The sequence below is a fragment of the Podarcis vaucheri genome (assembly GCF_965113315.1).
Source record: "Podarcis vaucheri genome assembly, chromosome: 5".
Taxonomy (NCBI): Eukaryota; Metazoa; Chordata; class Lepidosauria; order Squamata; family Lacertidae; genus Podarcis; species Podarcis vaucheri.
This window is the reverse complement of record NC_138763.1, coordinates 100,604,423-100,626,520: the sequence shown is the minus strand read 5'-3', so window position 1 is coordinate 100,626,520 and position 22,098 is coordinate 100,604,423. Positions and strand designations below refer to the sequence as shown.

Here is a 22,098-nt window from a genome sequence, read left to right as displayed (position 1 = left end):
CCAGTCATGGTGCAAGGAAAAAACCAAAACCGTTCAGTGGCTTTAAAAAGCCATGCAGTTTGAGCTGTCCTTTCTTTTCTCTGCTGCCAGATACACAAACACACTTGTCCCAAAAACCCCAAACAGCTTAAATGGGATTTGATTCTACACCTTTGCAGAATATTGATGGTGGTTCCTTTGAAGTTCTTGTAAATGGAAAGTGTGATGTAAGATGAAAAAGAGATAAGAGGAAAGACTTTTTAAACACATACCACGTGAATTTCTCACTGAAAGAAGAGCCTGAAACTAACGCCACGTCTTATAAGCTTTTTGGCTTTTGAAATCCATCTAACCCCTTTAGAGCACCACAACGGTCTAAACCAGCTGTTTCAATGCCTGATAAATAAAAGAGGCAATTTTATGTTCTTCACTCTTGCTTAATCCACCCACCCACACTGTAACATCCAGCTTAATTATAAATGACAGCAGCATGTAAAGTCTAGAGTACTGAGTAACAGTTGTTTCTGAACTGCAAAAGCATCATAAAATTAAGCAAACTTCTCTCCCTTTTCCAATTATAACAAGTTGTATCTAATGTAAGTCATATTCAGAATAAATCCACTGAAATTAATAGCCACAACTAACCATAGAATCACAGAACTGTGGAGTTGGATGGGACCCCAAGGGTCATCTAGTCCAATCTCCTGCAATGCAGGGATCTCACCTAGATCATACATGGTAGATGGCTACCCAACCTCTGTTTTAAAATCTCCAAGGAAGGAGAGTCCACAACCTCCTGAGGAAGACCGTTCCACCATCTAACAGCTCTTACTGTCAGAAAGTTATTTCTGATGTTGAGTTTGAATCACTTTTCTTATAACTTGAAGCCACGGGTTTGAGTTACACCCTCCAGAGGAGAAGAAAACAAGCATGTTCCATCTTCCATGTGACAGCCCTTGGGATATTTGAAGATGGCTATCATATCTCCTTTAAGTCTCCTCTTTTCTAGGCTAAATATACCTAGCTCCTTCACCCTCACCTCATAAGGCTTAGTTTCCAGACCCTCAATCCTCTTGGTTGCCCTCCTCTGCACACATTCCAGCTTGTCAACATGCTTCTTAAATTGTGCCCAGAATTGGACACAATATTTCAGTTGTGGTCTGACCAAAGCAGAATAGAGTGGGACTATTACTTCCCTTGATCTAGACACTAGACTTCTGTTGATGCAGCCAAGAAGAGCATTGGCTTTTTTGCTGCTGCATCACACTGTTGACTTATGTTGTCATCTACTAAGACCCCTAGATCCTTTTCACCTGTACCCGCTACAACCACTCAACCAGCTACAAATCCGCCTAACAGCTACCTCATTCAACCCACATTTTACTAGCTTCCTTGAAAGAATATCATGGGGGAATTTGTCAAAAAAACCTTGCTGAAATCAAGATACACTACTTTCACAGCATTCTCCTGATCTTGTAACACTATTAAAAAAAGGAAAGAAAGGAGATAGGTCTGGTATGACTCATTTTTGAGAAACCCATGCTGGGTCTTAGTAATCATAGCATCCTTTTCTAAGTGCTCACATTTTAATTATCTGTTCTAGGACCATCCCTGGTATTGACAATAAGCTATCTGGTTGGTAGTAGTTACACTGATCTTCATTTCTCCCCTGTTCAAAAATGGGGAAATCATTTGCCTGCTTCCAGTCCTTAGGGACCTCATCTGTTCTCCAAAAATTCTCAAACATCATAGACAGAGGCTGTGAGATTACACCTGCAAGCTCCTTTAGTACCCTTGGGTACAGCTCATCAGGCCCTGGATTTGAATTCATTTAAAGTAGCTAGATGTTCCCTTACCACCTCTCTTCCTAGACTGGACTGCAGCATCCTCCTTACTTATTCTAATATCACCAAGGTTGGGCAGTGCTTCCCTTTTGTGTTTTTTTCAGTAGAGGAGGCGTTTCCTCTGAACTTCCCTATTGTTTTTACATTACAATTGTACCTTGGAAGTCAAACAGAATCCATTCCAGAAGTTCGTTTGACTTCCAAAACGTTCGGAAACCAAAACAATCGGAACCCGCAGAACCCGCGTCAGACATTTGGGTTCTGAAGAACGTTTGCAAACCGGAACACTCACTTCCGGGTTTGCAGCATTCAGGAGCCAAAATGTTCGACTTGCAAGGTTTTCGACTTCTGAGGACTGTATAGGAAGAAAAAGATTTTCACGAGTTCCTGTGTTAAACACCAAACAGGGATGACTTGGCTGATCTCCACCACATATGTAACCTTGCTAAGGGATTCTATTTTTTAAATGGTGCTCCTAATAGATAAATAATAGTTTGCATTCGCCCTATCGAATGCAAAAGTGAGAGAAAGAATATGGCCTGCAGACTAGCACTTATTGATTGGGTCACATGGCTAATTGCTTTGCTGGTCAAGTTGCAAGCAAGTATCAGAAATACCCAGCATTAGCAGCAGGAACCACAACCAGAATTGAAACCAAGGTGGAATCTAGGTAAAGGTAAAGGTACCCCTGCCCGTACGGGCCAGTCTTGTCAGACTCTAGGGTTGTGCGCTCATCTCACTCTAGAGGCTGGGAGCCGGCGCCGTCCACAGACACTTCCGGGTCACGTGGCCAGTGTGACATCGCTGCTCTGGCGAGCCTGCACCAGCGCAGCACACGGAACGCCGTTTACCTTCCCGCTATAAAGCGGTACCTATTTATCTACTTGCACTTAGAAGAAGAAGAAGAAGAAGAAGAGTTTGGATTTGATATCCCGCCTTTCAATCCCCTTCAGGAGTCTCAAAGCGGCTAACATTCTCCTTTCCCTTCCTCCCCCACAACAAGCACTCTGTGAGGTGAGTGGGGCTGAGAGACTTCACAGAAGTGTGACTGGCCCAAGGTCACCCAGCAGCTGCATGTGGAGGAGCGGAGACACGAACCCGGTTTCCCAGATTACGTGACTACTGCTCTTAACCACTACACCACACTGGCTCTCACTTAGGGGTGCTTTCGAACTGCTAGGTGGGCAGGAGCTGGGACCGAAAGATGGGAGCTCACCCCGCCATGGGGATTTGAACCGCCGACCATACGATCGGCAAGTCCTAGGCACTGGTTTTACCCACAGCGCCACCCGCGTTCGTTAGGTGGAATCTAGACATATATAAATAACGCTGTGGAAATGTTTTTTAATTTTTTATATATATATATATATATATATATATATATATATATATATATATATATATATTGAATTTGCCATGAGCTCAACATTGCCATCTAGTGTCACATTTGAATAATGCACTTAAAACACACTTAAAATGTTATATTTGCAAGAGAATAACAACCATGAGAGCCAAGTGTTTGCTCTGGACATTTGAAGTGTCAAGCTTGTAGGATTAAGTGTGGCCATGCTCAAGAAACTGAACACAAACTAAGTGTTAGATTGCAGGTATTGAGGTTGCTATGTGCACGGTGGCAAGTAATGTCATTATGAATGTTATGCGTGCCTATCGCCCAGAGTTCTTATCATGCATTTTTTTCAACCATATGCTGAATACTCAGAAAAACGACAAATAAAGCTGGTTATTACCCTAGTTCCAGGATGTACCCAGGCTCTGGATGTATCACAGTCCCTTTTGATAACGGTCATATGGACAGCTCCTAGTCAAGTTGGTCATTGCTGTTTGCTCTGACAGTGCCGGTAACCATCTGTTCTGAGAAAGAAGGGGTTGAAGTTCACCTTCTTCCCCCCCAAATGGATTGCTGCTGCTGTAAAAGGTGTAGCAAAAATCATCTTGTTCTACAGGTAAGCATGCCAGCTACTTAATCTCAGGCCAAATATCTTTTTAAAATAAGCAGCCATAACGTTTTTCAAGCCTTCAGAAGTACAGCAAGTGAGAATAGTAATAAATTGAACAAAGCCACCAGCAAACTAACTCCTGTTCATATGGTACAGTTGTCGGCTACAGGCTTGTCACTCCGGGAGCCTAAAAAAGGGGGATCATGACTTTATAGATTGTAGCTCTTCTGCTTTGTTTCTTGACTCATCAGTAAATAAATTATACCCCTCGGTCTCATGAGCAGCTACAAGTCAAATGATGTACAGCTGCTTCTCTCTATTTTCGTAAGCCTGCTAAATAAATCTGTTGCACATTACAAGGAACAATTCATATCCCGCATCCTTATAAAACAAATTTAGAACCATTAAGAAGCTTCCCATTTGACTTCCAATAGAAGTTTAATTGCATCACAGTTTGAAGCCAATAGGCCTTTAGATAAAAAATAAATAAACAGAAGAGAGGGGAGTTTGGAGCAGATGCCAAACTGCAGAGGGACTTGGGATTCTATACGCCTTTCTTCCCAATATTAGTTCGCTGGCTTGCAGAACTGCCACATTTAACGGCTTGCCAAAAATAATCATTACCATATGAAAGGGTTTCATTTAAGTCCCTTCTCAATCTATTAGTAAATATTCATTTTGCCAGGAATCTGGAAACAGGCAAAATGATAAAGTTCAGATGATGCACTCACAGGACCATACGGCTTGGGAAATGTTGCTGCTTCCGTGTTGATGAAACTTTCAAAAAATGTGAGCAATGCGATTTCGTAAGGATCACACACTTACTGTGAAATTTCTTTTCCTCAACAGCTGCCGCTTTACTGTAGCCCGTGAGTCCAGAGAGGACCATATATCTGCCCTTTCTCAGGGCATTGGCATACGACCAAACATCATATACGGCAGCCAACAGGAAGGGAGTTTAGCAAGATGCTGAGCAAATATTTCTTAACAAATATGCTATTCAGTGAATTATCCTTACTTCCTGATGAAGATTGCAATTTCCAGCCTACTTATGGTTTCGAGGATCACTCATTCATGCTATGCTAAGTTTGGATTGGCTGCAGACATCAGAGTATATCTCTGCCTCAAACGGAGGCATATTACACTATGGACTTAGCTGTCAAAAACTCACAGAAAGAAACATAAGTTATGGAACTATGTTGGCCTACAAACCAGTTACAATACATCTGGGTCCTTAGATGACACACAGCACACAGGAATGTCTACCTGTGTGGCATGCAGCCACCAAAACTGATCAAAAGAAAGGAGAGTGGTTTGATGTTTCAGTCTGACAACTGACAACTTGCCCTCCTACATTACCACTAAGGCCCAGATCCATAAGTGAAAAGCCCAGCTATGACATGCAAGGGACACATGCCCAATGAGGGGCTTGGGCTGCAAACATATGTGCACGTATATTTATGGGCAGCTGCAAGGAGCATCCAGAATGTTAAAGCTAGTTTTCCTCAGGCTGTTGCATGTTAGGGCTGGGTGATATATCAATATATTGTCCAAAACTGGTCCACATCGTGATATCGGTTGCACAATTTTTGACCTGGCTATGTATCACGAAACATGATGTGTATGCTATGCAAAAATCAGGATGCAGGAAAAACTGTGAGGCCAGCTGGTGTCTCTACAGAGCTCCATTTTTATTTAGCACATCATTGTGTCATATCAGTATTATTATTATTATTTATTCAACTTATACATCAGTATATATATATATCAGTATATCACAATGTTGATCTGGTGATATATTGAAAAATAGATATCTCCCAGCCCTAGTGCATGTTTTCTGTCAATACCAGAGAGACATTTGACAGTCCAACACTTTCTTTTGTTTGTGTGTTTTACAGATAACCACCCAAGTGTGTAGTTGTGGATGGACCGCTTGCTTGCTTAGTTTCACTGTATCTGCAAGGATTTGTAACTAGCCAATGGTCAAGGATGTTCCCTGAAACACAAGGAGATGCACAAAGCTTTGACTTAAGGTATTCACTCTCCAGAATGAAACTATGCAGATGCTTGGCTGGCATTTGTTGCCATCTGGGTGACCTCGGAAACTATCTAGAGGCAAGAAACCCAAGGGCAAAAGGAATGTCTCCGGCAAACAGGAGAGTGTTTAAGCATTCCTTCTTTCCTCTTGTGGCCAAAGCTGTTTGCATCTAAGAAGTGATCGACTCAGGGCAAATACAGTTATCAGAACTGAACTTGACAGTGGACATGAAGACTGTAGAAGCGTTTTCTGAAATGCAGTTCCCGTGTTTCTTTAATAAGGCAAAAACAGGATCCTAAAAGTATAGGATAGGAGACTCTGAGATGGTTCACACTTATTTGTACATGGACACACAGAACGTAACCCTGTTTTTCCCCTGCTTCCTCAGTCCTGGGTGTGACCCAGTACCAGCTGCTCGCTGAATATTTTCAATCCCAAAGCAGGGAACAGTAAAAGAAAGTAATAAATGTATTCGGGGGGGGGGGATAACAAAACACAAAAATTCAGAAATCATAAAATCAGGTCCAATAAATAACAATGACTTAGCAGCTGCATCATAAGGCAAATGAAGCTAAACCACAGTGAAGACAACAATTAGAAAACAGATGTGAGAAGAACCTCTCAAGCAAGTCTCTCCTGCAACCCATTCCTTAGGCTCTTTCCACCACACTGCTTCTGGAACATGGCAACAAAATGTGCAGCATCCCAAATTCAATGAAGCCGCCAGCCATATATCGTGGCCTGACAAATGATCCAAGTTCCAAGTAGGTTAAAAAATAATTTTAAAAAGGGGTGGGCCTCTGTACGTGGCTGAAGGTTTGGATTCCACTTGATGAGTCACAAATGATGGAAGCCTTTTTTGAAGCACCAGGGGTTGTGAGACCAGGTGCCACGGAGATAGAATCATAGAATCATAGAATCATAGAATCACAGAATCATAGAGTTGGAAGAGACCACAAGGGCCATCGAGTCCAACCCCCTGCCAAGCAGGAAACACCATCAGAGCACTCCTGACATATGGATGTCAAGCCTCTGCTTAAAGACCTCCAAAGGAGGAGACTCCACCACACTCCTTGGCAGCAAATTCCACTGTCAAACAGCTCTTACTGTCAGGAAGTTCTTCCTAATGTTTAGGTGGAATCTTCTTTCTTGTAGTTTGGATCCATTGTTTCGTGTCCGCTTCTCTGGAGCAGCAGAAAACAACCTTTCTCCCTCCTCTATGTGACATCCTTTTATATATTTGAACATGGCTATCATATCACCCCTTAACCTCCTCTTCTCCAGGCTAAACATGCCCAGCTCCCTTAGCCGTTCCTCATAAGGCATCGTTTCCAGGCCTTTGACCATTTTGGTTGCCCTCCTCTGGACACGTTCCAGTTTGTCAGTGTCCTTCTTGAACTGTGGTGCCCAGAACTGGACACAGTACTCCAGGTGAGGTCTGACCAGAGCAGAATACAGTGGCACTATTACTTCCCTTGATCTAGATGCTATACTCCTATTGATGCGGCCCAGAATTGCATTGGCTTTTTTCGCTGCCGCGTCACACTGTTGGCTCATGTCAAGTTTATGGTCAACCAAGACTTGCACCCAGTTAATTTTTTCTTGGGATGATTTGACTAATAAGTTTCAATGTACATTGGCAGTGACCCTAACTACTACTACTACTACTACTACTACTTCTTCTTCTTCTTCTTCTTCTTCTTCTTCTTCTTCTTCTTCTTCTTCTTCTTCTTCTTCTTCTTCTTCTGCCTTTCCCCATCATTTGTGTTCTTCTGCACCTGTACTTCACTTGAGGGACATGGTGGGACTGACCTTGGGAAGGGCTGCCATACGTCTGGTTTTCCCCAGAGATTACCTGGATTTCAAAGGCGGAACTGATATTCAGAGGGAATTTCCAAAAGGCAGAACTTTGTCCTGGATCTTAGACAAGTCAATAGAAAAATCAGCAACTTTCGGTTTTTCCTTTAAAAAGCTCAGCAATTTTCAGGGTGTCCTTGTTTTTACTTTTTGAAATATGTCAACCCTAAAGGTGGGTGAGATAGCTGGCCCTGCCTCACAGGTTGTAATACATTTCTTAACTGTGGCCCACAGACTACAGGTTGCCCGAAGGGCATTTTCAGGTGGTCTCCCAGATGAAAGTAGATGAAAAAGCCAAGGTGATTAATGTTGATTGATCCGCACTTCTACATCTCAGGCAGTTCTGCTGAATGCATGCAGTGATGAAAAAGGGGAAACAATAGAAGGCTTGCTGTGCTGTGTCACTATTCTTTTAACTTTGTCACTATTATTTCAGTAATGCTCACTCAGCAACTAGCCAAGCTTCCCTCCCTTGCAATGCTTCACCTTCTCCTGTCCCTTAATTTGGGAGTGTGTTAAACTGTCAGGACTATTTGCTCTGGTGCTCATTTGAATATCTGTGAGCAGGATCTGGGTGGATACCCTGATGGTATCCCTGTTGTGAACAAGACAGTGGCCATCCTGAACCTCCGAACTCAGTGCTGTCTCTCTTAGCCCCAGTCTCCCCAGAAACTTACCTTGGAGCAGGTGGAAGGAAGAGATGGGTGCTGCAGAGCATCTTTCCGCATGACAGATGCAGGGACTTAGATGCCATTCTCCTCACCATCAGGAACAATGTGTCCCACCACCACCACTTTCTCCCTTCTCCAACACAATATTTCTGGGAAGCCTGAGGGCTCTCCCCATGTTTGACTGGAGACATAGAATCATAGAATCATAGAATCATAGAGTTGGAAGAGACCACAAGGGCCATCGAGTCCAACCCCCTGCCAAGCAGGAAACACCATCAGAGCACTCCTGACATATGGTTGTCAAGCCTCTGCTTAAAGACCTCCAAAGTAGGAGACTCCACCACACTCCTTGGCAGCAAATTCCACTGTCAAACAGCTCTTACTGTCAGGAAGTTCTTCCTAATGTTTAGGTGGAATCTTCTTTCTTGTAGTTTGGATCCACTGCTCCGTGTCTGCTTCTCTGGAGCAGCAGAAAACAACCTTGCTCCCTCCTCTATGTGACATCCTTCTGGGATGTTTTTATTCCATCTTCTACAACATTTCCTATACTTTGTGGAGGTTCACAAAGAAGAAGCAAACCATAACAGTGGTCCCCCGTGCAACAAAACTTTAAGAACTGATGGACTAGATGGTCTTTTGGTCTCACTATTTTGTGATACAAAGCTCCCCATCTGTTTTTGAACAGGAAACTCCATTTCATGCCTCATCAGCCCTGGAATGTTCAGTGCCATTCCATCTCAACAGCTTGTCTAGGGCCTAGTTCATACATGCTAAAATCCCCCAGGCTGCCATCCTTATTAGGAACAAATATACGAGCAGTCTGACTACGCAGCAGGTAAAAGAAATGTGCCACTGGCCTCATGCAGGCTGCTCCTGGCAAACTCAGTGGCCCATTTGTCTCGTATGCTCCTTCTTCCATGCTCCTGTGGCTGCAAAACTGCCCCCCATGGGGGATTTCAGCGGACTGGACATATGGCCACCAGCTAAACTGGAAAAGAGCTTCAAAAATGAACAAATGTTTCAAAAGGACTGAAGTGGTTTTCTATCCTTTCCCTCTCCCGGGGAAGCATGTTTCTTAAAAAAAGACGAGGGATTCCTAATTAGTGCTGACTGCACACTGCCGTTTCATCATCTTTGTCTGGCAGCATGAAGAGAACCAGGACACCAGATTTAATAATGCTAAGTATTCCCAACTGCAACGTTTTACAGTACTCATTGACCCAAGGTTCCTCAGGAAGGCTGAAAACAGATGTGTGTTGCTGCACAGCATACAGTAAATCACCTCGAGAATATTAATGCGACATTAAGTCAAACTTTTGTTTCTAGCGGAGCCCTGACTTGCACCATAAAGTTTCCAACAGATGGTGTTGTCACTTTGAAAGCAGAGAGATAAGAGAACAGAAACAGCCACATCCAGCCCATTCATGTTTTGTAACTTCAAGTGACACTCAGTTCTTCTCCAATGTAAAGAACAAAAGCTGAAAACAGCCTGAGGAGTGAAGTCGACGCAGCTTGCCGTCTTCTTCATGCCAAGCAACTTCAAACCCTTCCAAGTCCTGCTGCACAAAACCCACAGAAGCTTTTGTTGACAAGATGCAGTTATGAGAGGAGCTGAGGGGAGATCTAAAGCATACAAAGCCCAGCTCGGCTTCAGATAAACGAGGAGACAACAATCCTGAACATAGCTACCACGAATCTGATGACCACTTTGCATGTTACCAAATCAATTGCTTTAAGTTACTCACAGAATACAAGAAATCCTTTCAAGGGTCCATACAGCCCAGCATTCTGTTTCCAACAGTGGGAAGTCAATGCCTCATCGGGCCTATGAGCCAGGCATGAAGAGGGCTGACCCCAGCACCGGCTATTCCAAGGTGCAGAGTCTTTGCAAGCAAAGGTTGCTTCAGAAACAGAGGCAGCCTGAACATCACGTCTGACAGCTATGATTAGACCCATCCAAAATGTACCTTTTCCTTTTAAAGGGCCATCTAAGCCTTTACCACAGCTTCTGGCAAAATAATAGTGATAATTAATGTTATTCCATATGTGAAGAAGCACTGCAGTTGTTCGCCTCGCTCCCCAGCAATTCTAGAGGAAAACTAAGGATGAGTCCGAACTAATACAAGGGATTATTTGCTTTTTTGTAAATATAACCGACCTTTCAAGGAAGCATCTCCACAAGGCAGCCTACAATGATAAATCACAACAATACGGCAATACAGGCAATTCTGAACTTATGCAGGGCATTGTGCATAAAGCCAAAACCGTATATAGTCAAAACACATTGGGTTCCAGAGTGGGTGGGATTGCCTGTCTTTTTTCCAGAGGTCAAGCGTTTAAAGCTGCATGCACACATGCTAAATGTGCATAAGTTGCAAGTTATCTGTACATAATAATAACAAATCATTTCCCTCAAAATTTGAGCAGTTGCTGCAAACCTGGCCAATCTAACAAATCGCATCGTCCTCCCAGAGAGCACGTGTTGTGGTGAGATCATCAGGACTGACCTCACTGCTTGTGTGGGTGGGAGCGATTGGATAGCCACAAAACCCTTGGTTGCTGGGGTAAATCTGGCCATTGGGATCATTTCATGCATTAACCAAGAGACCTTTATATACCGATGCGCGTTGCATTGAGCTTCCTCTTTTTCACCTAGTGCACCGGATCACCCACCCACTCTCCCTATATTTAGGGTTCATTATGACCTTGCTGTGCCGTCGTGGGTCGTCTGCTTTTGGGACAGGGGCCCAGTAGGAATTTTCCCATTTGGCGGATTGGCTGGTGCCATTTGGGTTTCGCCTGCCGCGTAGCAAATCGTCACAACATTGTAAGGTTTGGCGGTTAGGCATTGGTTCAAGGTGGAGGGGAGGGGAGGTTGTCACACCTGCCCCTCCCAATGTGCGAAAGGGTATTCTGTTAAAGGAATCCAGGAGCTCGCCTTGCTTTTGTCCGATCCCCTTCCAGGGGTTAGGGCCATGCCAGAGCCACTTGGAGCATTTGGGGTGAGCTTGAGTCTGAGTCTGGTCCAATATTCAAGAAGGACACTGACAAACTGGAACGTGTCCAGAGGAGGGCAACCACAATGGTCAAAGGCCTGGAAACGATGCCTTATGAGGAACGGCTAAGGGAGCTGGGCATGTTTAGCCTGCAGAAGAGGAGGTTAAGGGGTGATATGATAGCCATGTTCAAATATATAAAAGGATGTCACATAGAGGAGGGAGAAAGGTTGTTTTCTGCTGCTCCAGAGAAGTGGACACGGAGCAATGGATCCAAACTACAAGAAAGTAGATTCCACCTAAACATTAGGAAGAACTTCCTGACAGTAAGAGCTGTTCGACAGTGGAATTTGCTGCCAAGGAGTGTGGTGGAGTCTCCTACTTTGGAGGTCTTTAAGCAGAGGCTTGACAACCATATGTCAGGAGTGCTCTGATGGTGTTTCCTGCTTGGCAGGGGGTTGGACTCGATGGCCCTTGTGGTCTCTTCCAACTCTATGATTCTATGATTCAATGCTCCCCCTGGATGTTTTCCCTTACTGACGTCTGCTGGAGTCCAGGCGTCAGTGCTGCCCTGCTGAGGTCAGGTGTAGCTAGTCAGGAACCAATGCCTAAGCAAACCAGTCGTGATCTGTAATCAATAAAGATGTGGCCAAAATTATGGCTATAACCTTAAACTAAATTCTGTGTCAATCGTGTCTTTATTTATTGGGGGAGGTCTTGGGATCTTAACATGCAAAAATCATGCAATTGGAATATAATTTTGAGCTTGATCAACAGCATCAAGTTTTTGTCTGACTATATATATATGGACTAAGTTACAAAACAGAGTGGAAGTAAACAGTGCTTAGTACAATTGCATTCTTAGAGGATTCAAGAATGTCACAGACAGCTTGCTGTGTAGCCTTTCCCAAACACATATAAATTCCGATTATCATTCCTGTTTGTATTCACACCCCATATAAGCTCTCACCATAATACAATTCTCACCTTTTCAAACACTATGAGCAGCCTACTTTTTGTGTGTGTGTCTGTTTCCTGTGCTTTCCATGTTTGTTTCTCAAGTCTATATCTGCAGGCAGAGAAAAAGGCGTGTAAACAGATACAGTACGGCTTAATATAAATGTGCAATTGTCTCTGTGGGCCATGTGAATAATTGCAATTTGGAAGACTTATCAGCGACAGGCTAGACCACCAGAGTAGAATTAGATCCATGACATTAGGCTACCAAAGAATAAGACTGAAGAATAAGAATAAGACTACATTTCATGTAGCCTCTAGGATCTTGTTACAAGCTTAAGAATTCCAACACTTACATTTCTCACGAAGTCAAAAGGAAACAAGTATGTGTTTTTAAACACGCTTTCATTTAAATGGTATTGTCTTGCCATTTTGGTTTTGGCTGCCCTGGGCTCCTTTAAGAGGAACAGCAGGATATAAATTGAATTTACAACAATAACTGCAAATATCCCATGATATGTGAAGTTGCTGTGACCAGTCCTGCGTCATAGACACACGTGCTGTTTTCTCACAACATTGAAATGCTCATGATTTTGTCCTTTACATGTAGGTCCCACTGAGGCCCTTTGGGTAACTCAGAAGAAGGAGACCCAATTTGCCATGGTTAGCTCCAGGTACTAGGGGTGGAAGAACCAATCTCTCACACATGTGTGTGTCCCACCCCCACCCAGCATTGGGATCTGTGAGAAGGAAAACATGGGTACGAGGTGCCCCTCAAGGGGTTAAAATAGAATTTGCCATACTTGGTGTTATGTACTGAAGTTCTTGCCCTGGGCCAGCAGGGGGATACTGTAGATAGTTATGCAAATGAAGGATCGAAAGTGACATTCAGTGATTGGATAGTTTTAGAAAGTTGTTACAGTGACGTTGTACTTGAGCTCTATATAAGCAGGCTGACTGAACCCTTCAGTTCAGTTCTGTTCTGGCCTGTGAATAAACAAGAGCTGTTTGAAGAATCGCTGTGTCGTCTGATATGTCGTCCCCCACAACTTAACACTTGGCAACATGCTTTGGGGCTATTCCATGGTGGGTGCTTAAACTCTAAATAACCGGGCCTCAATAGTAAAGGGTAGGGTGAGGAAGTTGAATACTCAAAGCCACACTTTCAAGACAGAGTTGTCCAAATCGCAGGCTAATTGTTGGTCAGCTACAACAACTGAATGATTTTCCCATCCTGATTAGGCTGCTGAATTGAAGAAAGCAAAGTAGGGCAGGACTTTTGTGTGAACTGTGAACTCAGGTACTGAAAACAAATTCCTAGGCTCAGAATGTGATCAGAGGCGCCCTGTAGTTTAATTCTAAGCCGTTTGTAGCTGACTCAGCTTGGTAGATCTTGGGGTACTAGTAGAAAGAAAAGAAAAAGATGGCCCAACAAGCCTCATGTTTGCCCACCCTTTTGTGTACCTAGTCAACATTTAAGGTACAAAAGAGATTCGAAAGGCAATTTGTCTCCCTAGTCTTGGCATTTGTGCAGAACATTATGCAAAGTCTTAACTTTTCATTATTCGTGTAATACACAATAAGTTGCTGTTCAGCTTGCTGTTGATTTTCAAGTTGGCCCTTATCCCTTGTTGTGGAAGATGAGCATTCTTGCTCTCTAGCAACCATAAGATGCAATTGTCCTCCACCAAAGCTTTCTTCGAGTGTTGGCTTCATGAAGAGGGTCAGGGTGCTAAAAGAGGCTTTGAGTTCATGTGTCCAACCCCAAAGTCACACAGCTGCCCCTGTGGCCCTGTTGGGCATAACTTCTCAAGCAAGGATCCTGCTCATAGGTGAAAGCTCCCCTTGTGATTTAGAACCCTGGGCAACTACAGACCTTTTCGGGCACTACCAATAAGCGCTACGTCATCATGTGATGGAGCAGCAAGGACAAGCGTGGTAGCTCTGCCACCTCATCACTGTTCTCGTCATCCCCCAACATTTGGAGGGTCAGCTTATGAAATGGGAAGCCTGTTGTACTTACAGCGGTTCCCCATGTATTTTAGAACCCTGATCTTTTCCCAAGGATCCCCCTAAAACATCTGAGCATCTTCTATGGGCACAGGATGCTCTCAGTTCAGAAGATCACACTCAATGGGTTGGAGGATGAGGACAACAGCTATGAGCAGAGAGAGGAGCTAGCATGCTAATCCCCATTGCTTCTCCCATGATAACTTAACACTTACTGGCGCAGACTACTTTCTTCAGAAATAATGCCCAACACAACAGGAATGGGAGTAGATGTGTGACTTCGGGGACAGGGCTAATCCCCTTTTACCATGCTTGCACATGAGGAATTCCTGAAGAAGACTCAAGTGCTTTTCTTCTCTCTCTCTCTCTCTCTCTCTCTCTCTTTCTTTTTCTTTCTTTCAAAATAATTTTATTAAATATTTTCTTGGTTTACAAAAGTCTATCCATTATCTCTTCTTTCTAACCTGGAAAAGGCAGCAACCACAATATATGAGTCAAAGTTAGTACGGTACTGAAACCTGACATCCCAGTTTCTCAAATTTACCCTCTTCCCCCAAAAAAGAGGCCTCTGTGTTTCTTCCTTGTTCTCAGAGCACTTCAGAATTTCTTCCTAATTTCGGTGTGTATGGAGTAGATAGTACCATATCACTGTGAGATGGGTGAGGGTGACTTATGTGATTTTATTTCCATTAAATACCTATTTTCCCAGCACCCTGCAGCCTCCCTGACTGCCTTCCCCATGAGAGAAGTTACCAGACAATGTCTTCTCCTGTTCTGTACCCAAAGTACGGGGACATGGGGAGGCTGTCTACCAAGGGCCTGAGACTGGTATTTGTTAAGTTGTGGGTAAACATATCAGACGACACAGCAATTCTTCAAACAGCTCTTGTTTATTCACAGGCCCAGAACAGAACTGAGCTGAAGGGTTCAGCCAAGCTGCTTGTATAGAGCTCAACTACAATGCAACAGTAACAACTTTCTGTAACTATCCAATCACTGAATGTCACTTTCAATTCCTTATTTGCATATGTGGACCTGAGTGAAAACTATCTACAGTATCCCCCTGCTGGCCCAGGGTGAGAACTTCAATACATAACAGTATTCTTACTTGTCTTGTTTTTAAGGGAAGCCCTTCATTCCGTCTTAAAGTAAAACCCCCACCCATGAGAATTTCACTAAAATGTTCAACTGCAGTTTCTTTTGTAAGATGCTTCTGAATCACGAATGGCTTCATGAAAACATGCACCAGGCACCAATTATACTGTTCTTCTTAACAGGTTTTTGCATGTCAGTTTATCACCAAAAGCAATTACGAGGGAAAGTTGTGGCAAAATAGAAGATAAAGATGTTTGCAAGAATGCTAATATTTACAATGCATTCGAGAGTTCAGAACGTGACTGGCAAGTTGCTGAGTGATAAGTGGGCTCTTTCTTACCTGAGTCTTAATGTTAGTCATTCTGTGCAAGCAAAACAGATGGAAAGCAGTTGTTTAAGAAGTTACACCTCACAAATGTACATAACTACCTAACACTTCATAATACTGCAAGTGAAACAAATCACTGGCCATCAACAAGACAATAAAAGACCAATTGATGAAGGAAACTACTTATTACTTCAGAGTGGAAGGTATTATTTATGCCTATCTCTCTCAGACACCTCATTTTACTGCTTTCTGCAGTAACGTTTCTGGAAAGCCTGTTCAGCCATCTAACTAGTTAAGCATTTATCTGCAGGAGTATTTGAGTAACGTAGACTGAAGTGAACATTAAACACATTTTGGATGGGTGAAATATTTTAGCATTCGAATTTCACAAAAAGCGAGCTTAAGTCATCTGAATCCCAACTATGTGTACTTCATGCCGTGTCTGGAAACAAGTATAGAATTTGCCTTTTCCCAATAATCCAAGCTTCCATTCAAAAACAAGAGCCTGCCCTCAGGCGTCTCACAGAGAGAGGGGCAGTTTGCACAATCCAATTAGTGTATTGAGAATTGTTTGGCCTATGGCAGAATCACTGTAATTTTTCTCTTAACCTTCCAGTACAATTGTTTTGGGGTGTGTGTTAATGTCATAGTACGAATTTCTAACACCTGGGGAAGTGAATAGCCATTTAGGCAGTTTTGTAGAGAGTTTTAAGGCTGGGTCACGCCAATCTGCTGATTCTAAACAACATGGTTTGGGATTGAGGCTAGATCTCCATGTTAGCATGTAGTGCACAACAGTGCTTTGTGCGCAACACAGTCCCAATGTGTAGCGTGGCTCATTGCCATAGGCAAATCTAGAAAGTGGCCCAATAAGTCCTGAGCCCTGGACTCTTCATAGGGGGGGGGACCTTGCCTGGAACCTCAGGGGAGAATATGAACCCCTGGAGCAAGACCCAGTGGCGGAGTTTCATGCCCTGGCACCGGGGGGTGGAGAGCAGGCGGGGGCAGGGCTGGCGGGCATCCTGGGGGTGTGGCACACTGCCAGGGGGCGTGGCACCCAGCCCGGGGGGCAGCCATGATGGCTCCCCACTGGGATCACGCTGCCAGGGATGGTGCCCCCCCCCGCACTCCTCTTCCTCCCCACTGGCAAGACCACCTTCTGAGTTAAGCACCCCTTTCCCTTAGCCTTCTTGGTATGTGATTCCAGTTGAGATAAGTCAACCATTGGAAGGACAGACTTGCTGGGCTCTTACAAAGCCTAGTACCAGCCTACCACATGTCATGGGTGCTTTAGTTGAGATTCCTGCACTGCCACCATAAGGTTGGACTAGATGACCCTCGGCGTCCCTTCCAACCCTATAATTCTATGATCCTATTATTATTCTTATAGGGCGTATCCACACCGATTCTGCACATCGCACTGTGGTTTCTGTTCAGATTGCAGAAATCTTTCACCTTTTACTAATTCTGCATATCACATGATAAAGAAAGCACCGGGTGATGAGAGGGCTGGTGCTTGGTTTTGTGTAAAATAATAACTCTCCATTGTGCAATGTCGAACACTGAGTGCTAATATGAATGTTACATTTTAGGCACACAGTGGGATTAATTACAACGAAATGGCAATTTGCTGCAAAGCTTAGAGAGCCAGTGTGGTATAGTGGTTAAGAGCGGTAGTCTCGTAATCTGGGGAACCGGGTTCAATTCCCCGCTCCTCCACATGCAGCTGCTGGGTGACCTTAGGCCAGTCACACTTCTTTGAAGTCTCTCAGTCTCACTCACCTCACAGAGTGTTTGTTGTGGGGGAGGAAGGGAGAGGAGAATGTTAGTCGCTTTGAGACTCCTGAAGGGGAGTGAAAGGCGGAATATCAAATCCAAATTCTTCTTCTTCTTAGTCTGTCTTTGCTGAAAAGGTTGTGGTGCAATCTCCATATCTTTATATTTTTGTGCCCTTGGCACCCACAGCAACATCCTCTGGACTATACAGTTCAGACGGGAGACAATCATGCGCACATGTTTGAATAGCACCAGCAGCATTTGCCCATTGTTCTTGTGGTTCTTTGGATTGGGAGAATGGCAATTGCTGTTCCCAGGGTACAAGCAAATCTGTTGCTTCGAATTGCTTGGGCCTCCCCTCCCCATTGCTCTGACCACCACAACCCAAGTTGCAGCCGCTTACTCATGATAAATAGCTTGCACTATATGCTTTTGTAAAATGCACATGGAAAATGGACCTTTAACTGACAAATTCTCATCATATTGAAGAATGCATTGGGATGAATGGCAGCTGACTCAAGTACAAGCAATATCTAGGAAAGACATTTTTTCATGTAAAAGAATTGCCAGAGTTATGATGTGCTACTACTGATTCCCTGCAAAACTTGAAGAAAAACATTGTGAAATGCACGATTCATTTCAACCATCGGGAAAACATTTATGCTAGCAAGCGAATGCAGAAGCACTAATTCCAATAGCAACCTAGCAGGAAGCCAGCCCAGACTGTCAACCAATGTACTGCTGTGCAGAAGTACAAAAAGAGGTTTATTTATTTCAGACAGTAACACACGCACCTCAGACACAAAACCACACACAGTCAGTCTAAAGTTATGTCCACTTTATGGGAATTGACTGTTGTGCATTGTGATAGTTGCAGGACTGTATTATGTGTGGATGTCAATTTGAGATCAATGGGGTTTTATGCAACCGTCTGATTGCCGCAATTATTTCCAGTGAGGACAATTGTTTGGTTAATAGTCGCTAGGGTAATTTGAAATCCCTGTAACCAGAGATTTTTTCATCTATTTTTTAAAAAAATTGTTTATGGAGGGAATGGGGAGAATCAATCAAGCCATTTCCTTTCAGTGAGGACAATCGATGACTTGTTTGTTCAAACGATGAGATGTTACTTTTACCTCTGGGCCAGAATGAAACTCAGGTAGGACAGTATAAATGCACATGGCAGGAATGTTCCACCACCAGCACTGCAAGCACATTGATTGGTGCCGATGTTTAGATCCAGACAAATCACAAACCTATTTTCTTATGGGGTGCCCCATACAACTGTGCTTCAGAGAGCTTTTTGGGGATGTGCTATGTAAACCATAGTAAGCCGTGTGTGATTCTATTAATCATGCAATTCTATCAATGTTTAATTTTTTAAAAAATATATATGTGTTTAGCTGTTTTTATTTTTATATAAGCTATGTTGAGTCCCGTCAAGGGAAAAGGTGAGGTATAAACAAACAAACAAACAAACAAACAACAACAAAATCAAACCTAATCTAGAGTATTGGTTGAGCAAAACACTCTGATAAATTAGAATAGTCAACTTTGTTGTTCATTCCATCTTTCTGTTTTCTCCTTGCAATTAGCAGTTTGTATCACTCTGCGAAGCATAGTTGCAACTCAAGGATGCATACTGAAGATCAGTTCGCAGTTTCCTCTTGGCAACCTGTCGTTCACCTGTCACCACAACTAGAATCAAACTGGTCAATGGAGATTCCTCTTTCCACTCTCTTTGGAGGGCATGCCTAGTGTCTAAATAGGGGTTCTAACTCACAATGGTGAGTAGAGAACCAGGGAATGGTGAGCAATTACTCTGGTTCATATATGGCTATAACCATAGTGTTAATATATGGCTTAATATTATATGGCCACCTCACCTCACTCATATGTTTCAGATGCTAGTGAGGTGGCCATATAATACTAAGCTACTTATCAGTATCATCCCTGTGTAAAGCACATTACTCAGCTTCAATAATGACAAAAATATTTTAAACACTCCAACTGGTGATCAGAAAGAAGAACTCTGAGAAACACTTTAAGATTAATGCAGCAGTTTTCTAATGTCTGAAGTCTAACCAGTTAAATAGTTCTATTGCCTATAGTTTGGTTTGAGAAAAGTACTTGCCAAGATGGGTGACCTCCAGATGTTTGGACCAAAACTCCCATCAACCCCAACCAGCACAGCTGCTGGGATTTGTAGTCCAAACCATCTGGAGGGCACAAGCTTACTCAGAAGCAAGACGCACTGAATGACATGGGGTTTATTCCCAAGAATGTGAACACAGGTGTGGAGCCTTAGCAGCCAGGCCCCCTCTATGCGTACTCAGAAGCAAGCCCCACTCAGTTCGATGGAGCTTAGCTCCCAAGTAAATGTCTGCACCCTCTCTTTGGGGTAAGCCCCCCTGAACAAAGTGGAAAACATGCCTGTATACATATACAGAGATGTGGCTTCACAGCTGCAGAACAATTTCCATTAACTTGGTAATAAGCCCAACTGAACACAATAACACTTCCTTACACATGAATAGGATGAGGCTCAATGTAGATTTGGTATTTGGACATTGAAGCACCATCTGCTGCAACCATTGTAGTGGAAGTCAGGGTGCAGGCATGTTTACCCAGAGGTATGGGGGCGGGGGCCCTTGCTCCTGGGTTTATAACTTTTCAACCTATGCTGCCTCTGCAAGGAACTAGGCAAATGCTCAGCCCCTGCTCCCTAGAAGCCACAGGTTAGCCTCTCTGTCAAAGCAGCTTTTCACCAAATCCCATCATGAGCAAATGAGAGTCTAACTTCCTGGGTTGCTGCAGGCATTATGCAGAGATGAAATATTAGCAGATGCGCGGTTTTAAACTCTGGGATTTGGAAAGATGAGGTGGTTTCTTTCTGACACTCTTGCCTTCACTAAACCTGGAGAGTTGAGAAACAGTTCAGAAAGGCACAAATATTTTCTAGTCAAGTAGCATTTGACTTTGGGCTATATATTTAAGCTGGAAGCAGACTGCTATTGGCAGTCAGTCAGCTTAATTACAGTGTGATGACACTTGTTCGTTTGGAAGATGATTCATCTGGTGGCTTAGGAATCCAGCCCACCCCCACTCTGCCAAATACTCAGCCTAGATCCAAAAAGAGAGATTCAATTTAGCCTGCTAATTCTTAATGGGGATCAGTCCTTCAATGGCAGGGCAATATATACACCAATTTGGGGTGCCCTAATGATTATTTTGGGGAGCACAGAAGTGCAAAGTTGAGCTGCTTGCTTGGGCTGGTTCTGCCTGAATCAGGACGCAGCTTCACAACACATCCCCCCTTAACTTTATATTTTTAAGGGGCAAACTCCTAGAATTCAGACATCCCCACTTTGCATGGTAACTGAACATATTCCAGGTGTGTGATGCTGGCTGAGTTAGCCTCCTTCATCAACTCATCTTAAAGAGACTGCTACATCGCAGCATCTAGACTTGCTCACACTTGCTGAGGGTGAACGTGAATGACAGAGTTTCACTCTCTGCTGTCTGCATCTTCAAGACACACAAGCTCCTGGCTGGTTCAGTACAACGCAGGTGCACGTGTTTGCCAAGAGTGGAAACGAAGCTGTCCTGTGAAGGCAAATCTTTAAAAAACGCATCAGAAACGCCTGGGAGAAAATGGCACTTACGGCTGGTGGCACAATTCCATGCCAATGAGAGCATTTTTTTATTTTTTAAAAAAGGCATTTCACACAAAAATACAGAAGTTGCCTTACCTTTATGTGACAGGCGTAACCTTGGCTGGCTTGTGTCTGTCGTGTGGCACGGACTCCAGAAGTCTAGGAAAACGCTAGACAGTGCCAAAATGAAGAGGTCTGTAGCTGCCATACTGTCCCAGAATAATGAGGATGTTCTTTGTTTTAATGGGTTAATAAATCGATAATAGCAAAGCTCAGAAGTTCCGCTTTTCACTCCGGAGAGTACTTAGATCTTTCCCACCCCAGGTTCCCCGTGGAGCATTTCATGGGAAATCCTTCAGGAGAAGAAATTCAGGGATCTCCAGAGAAACAGTCGTTTTCTTCTTCCTCTTCTGGCCAATATCATGAAAGAAAGGAAGAATGAGGAAGAAAAGAAGGCGCCCTCCCCTAAGACGGTGGCTTCTGCACAAGCAAGGCGTCAAGTGGGCTGCGTTGTTGCGTCTTGTTGTTGGGCTGGGTGGCAGCAAACTCTGCGACTCGAGGCCAGGAAGAGGCTGCGATTTTCGCTCGCTCCGAGGCAATTCCTGCAGAGGCGAGGAGGTGCGTGCGCGCCAGCGGGTGCTGGAGGAGAGAAGCAGCCCTCTTCGGTCCTCTCCAGAACTCGGACTTGCCAAGCAACTCCTTCCTCTCCCCCCCCCCCAATCCGCAGCTCACCTCCACTCCCTCCCTGTCTCCCTCTCCCTCTTTCCTTTGGCTAATTGGAACCGAGAAGGGCTCTTGCAGTTGCCGGATCCACCCCCGAGCAGGGATGCAGCTTGCGTCCCTGCAGTCACTGGCAAAGTTCAGGGCGATTTGGCGAGGTGCCGGCGCGGGGAGCGGCTTCTTCGAAGGAGCATCTCCGGCAGTGGCGTAGCG

The 22,098-nt window shown here is 43.9% G+C and overlaps 1 protein-coding gene across 2 annotated transcripts in view; it reads right to left on the bottom strand.

Annotated features, from left to right (window-relative positions):
* The window catches only part of SEMA3E (semaphorin 3E), a 166,807-nt gene extending 144,944 nt beyond the window's left edge, over positions 1-21,863 (bottom strand). For both annotated transcript variants that reach the window (XM_082223092.1, XM_082223093.1), the window contains exon 1: positions 21,262-21,863. In XM_082223092.1, the coding sequence (XP_082079218.1) occupies positions 21,262-21,373 (112 nt within the window). In that variant the 5' untranslated portion in view covers positions 21,374-21,863. The remainder of the gene's footprint in view (positions 1-21,261) is intronic.
* Between the last annotated feature and the right edge of the window lie 235 nt (positions 21,864-22,098).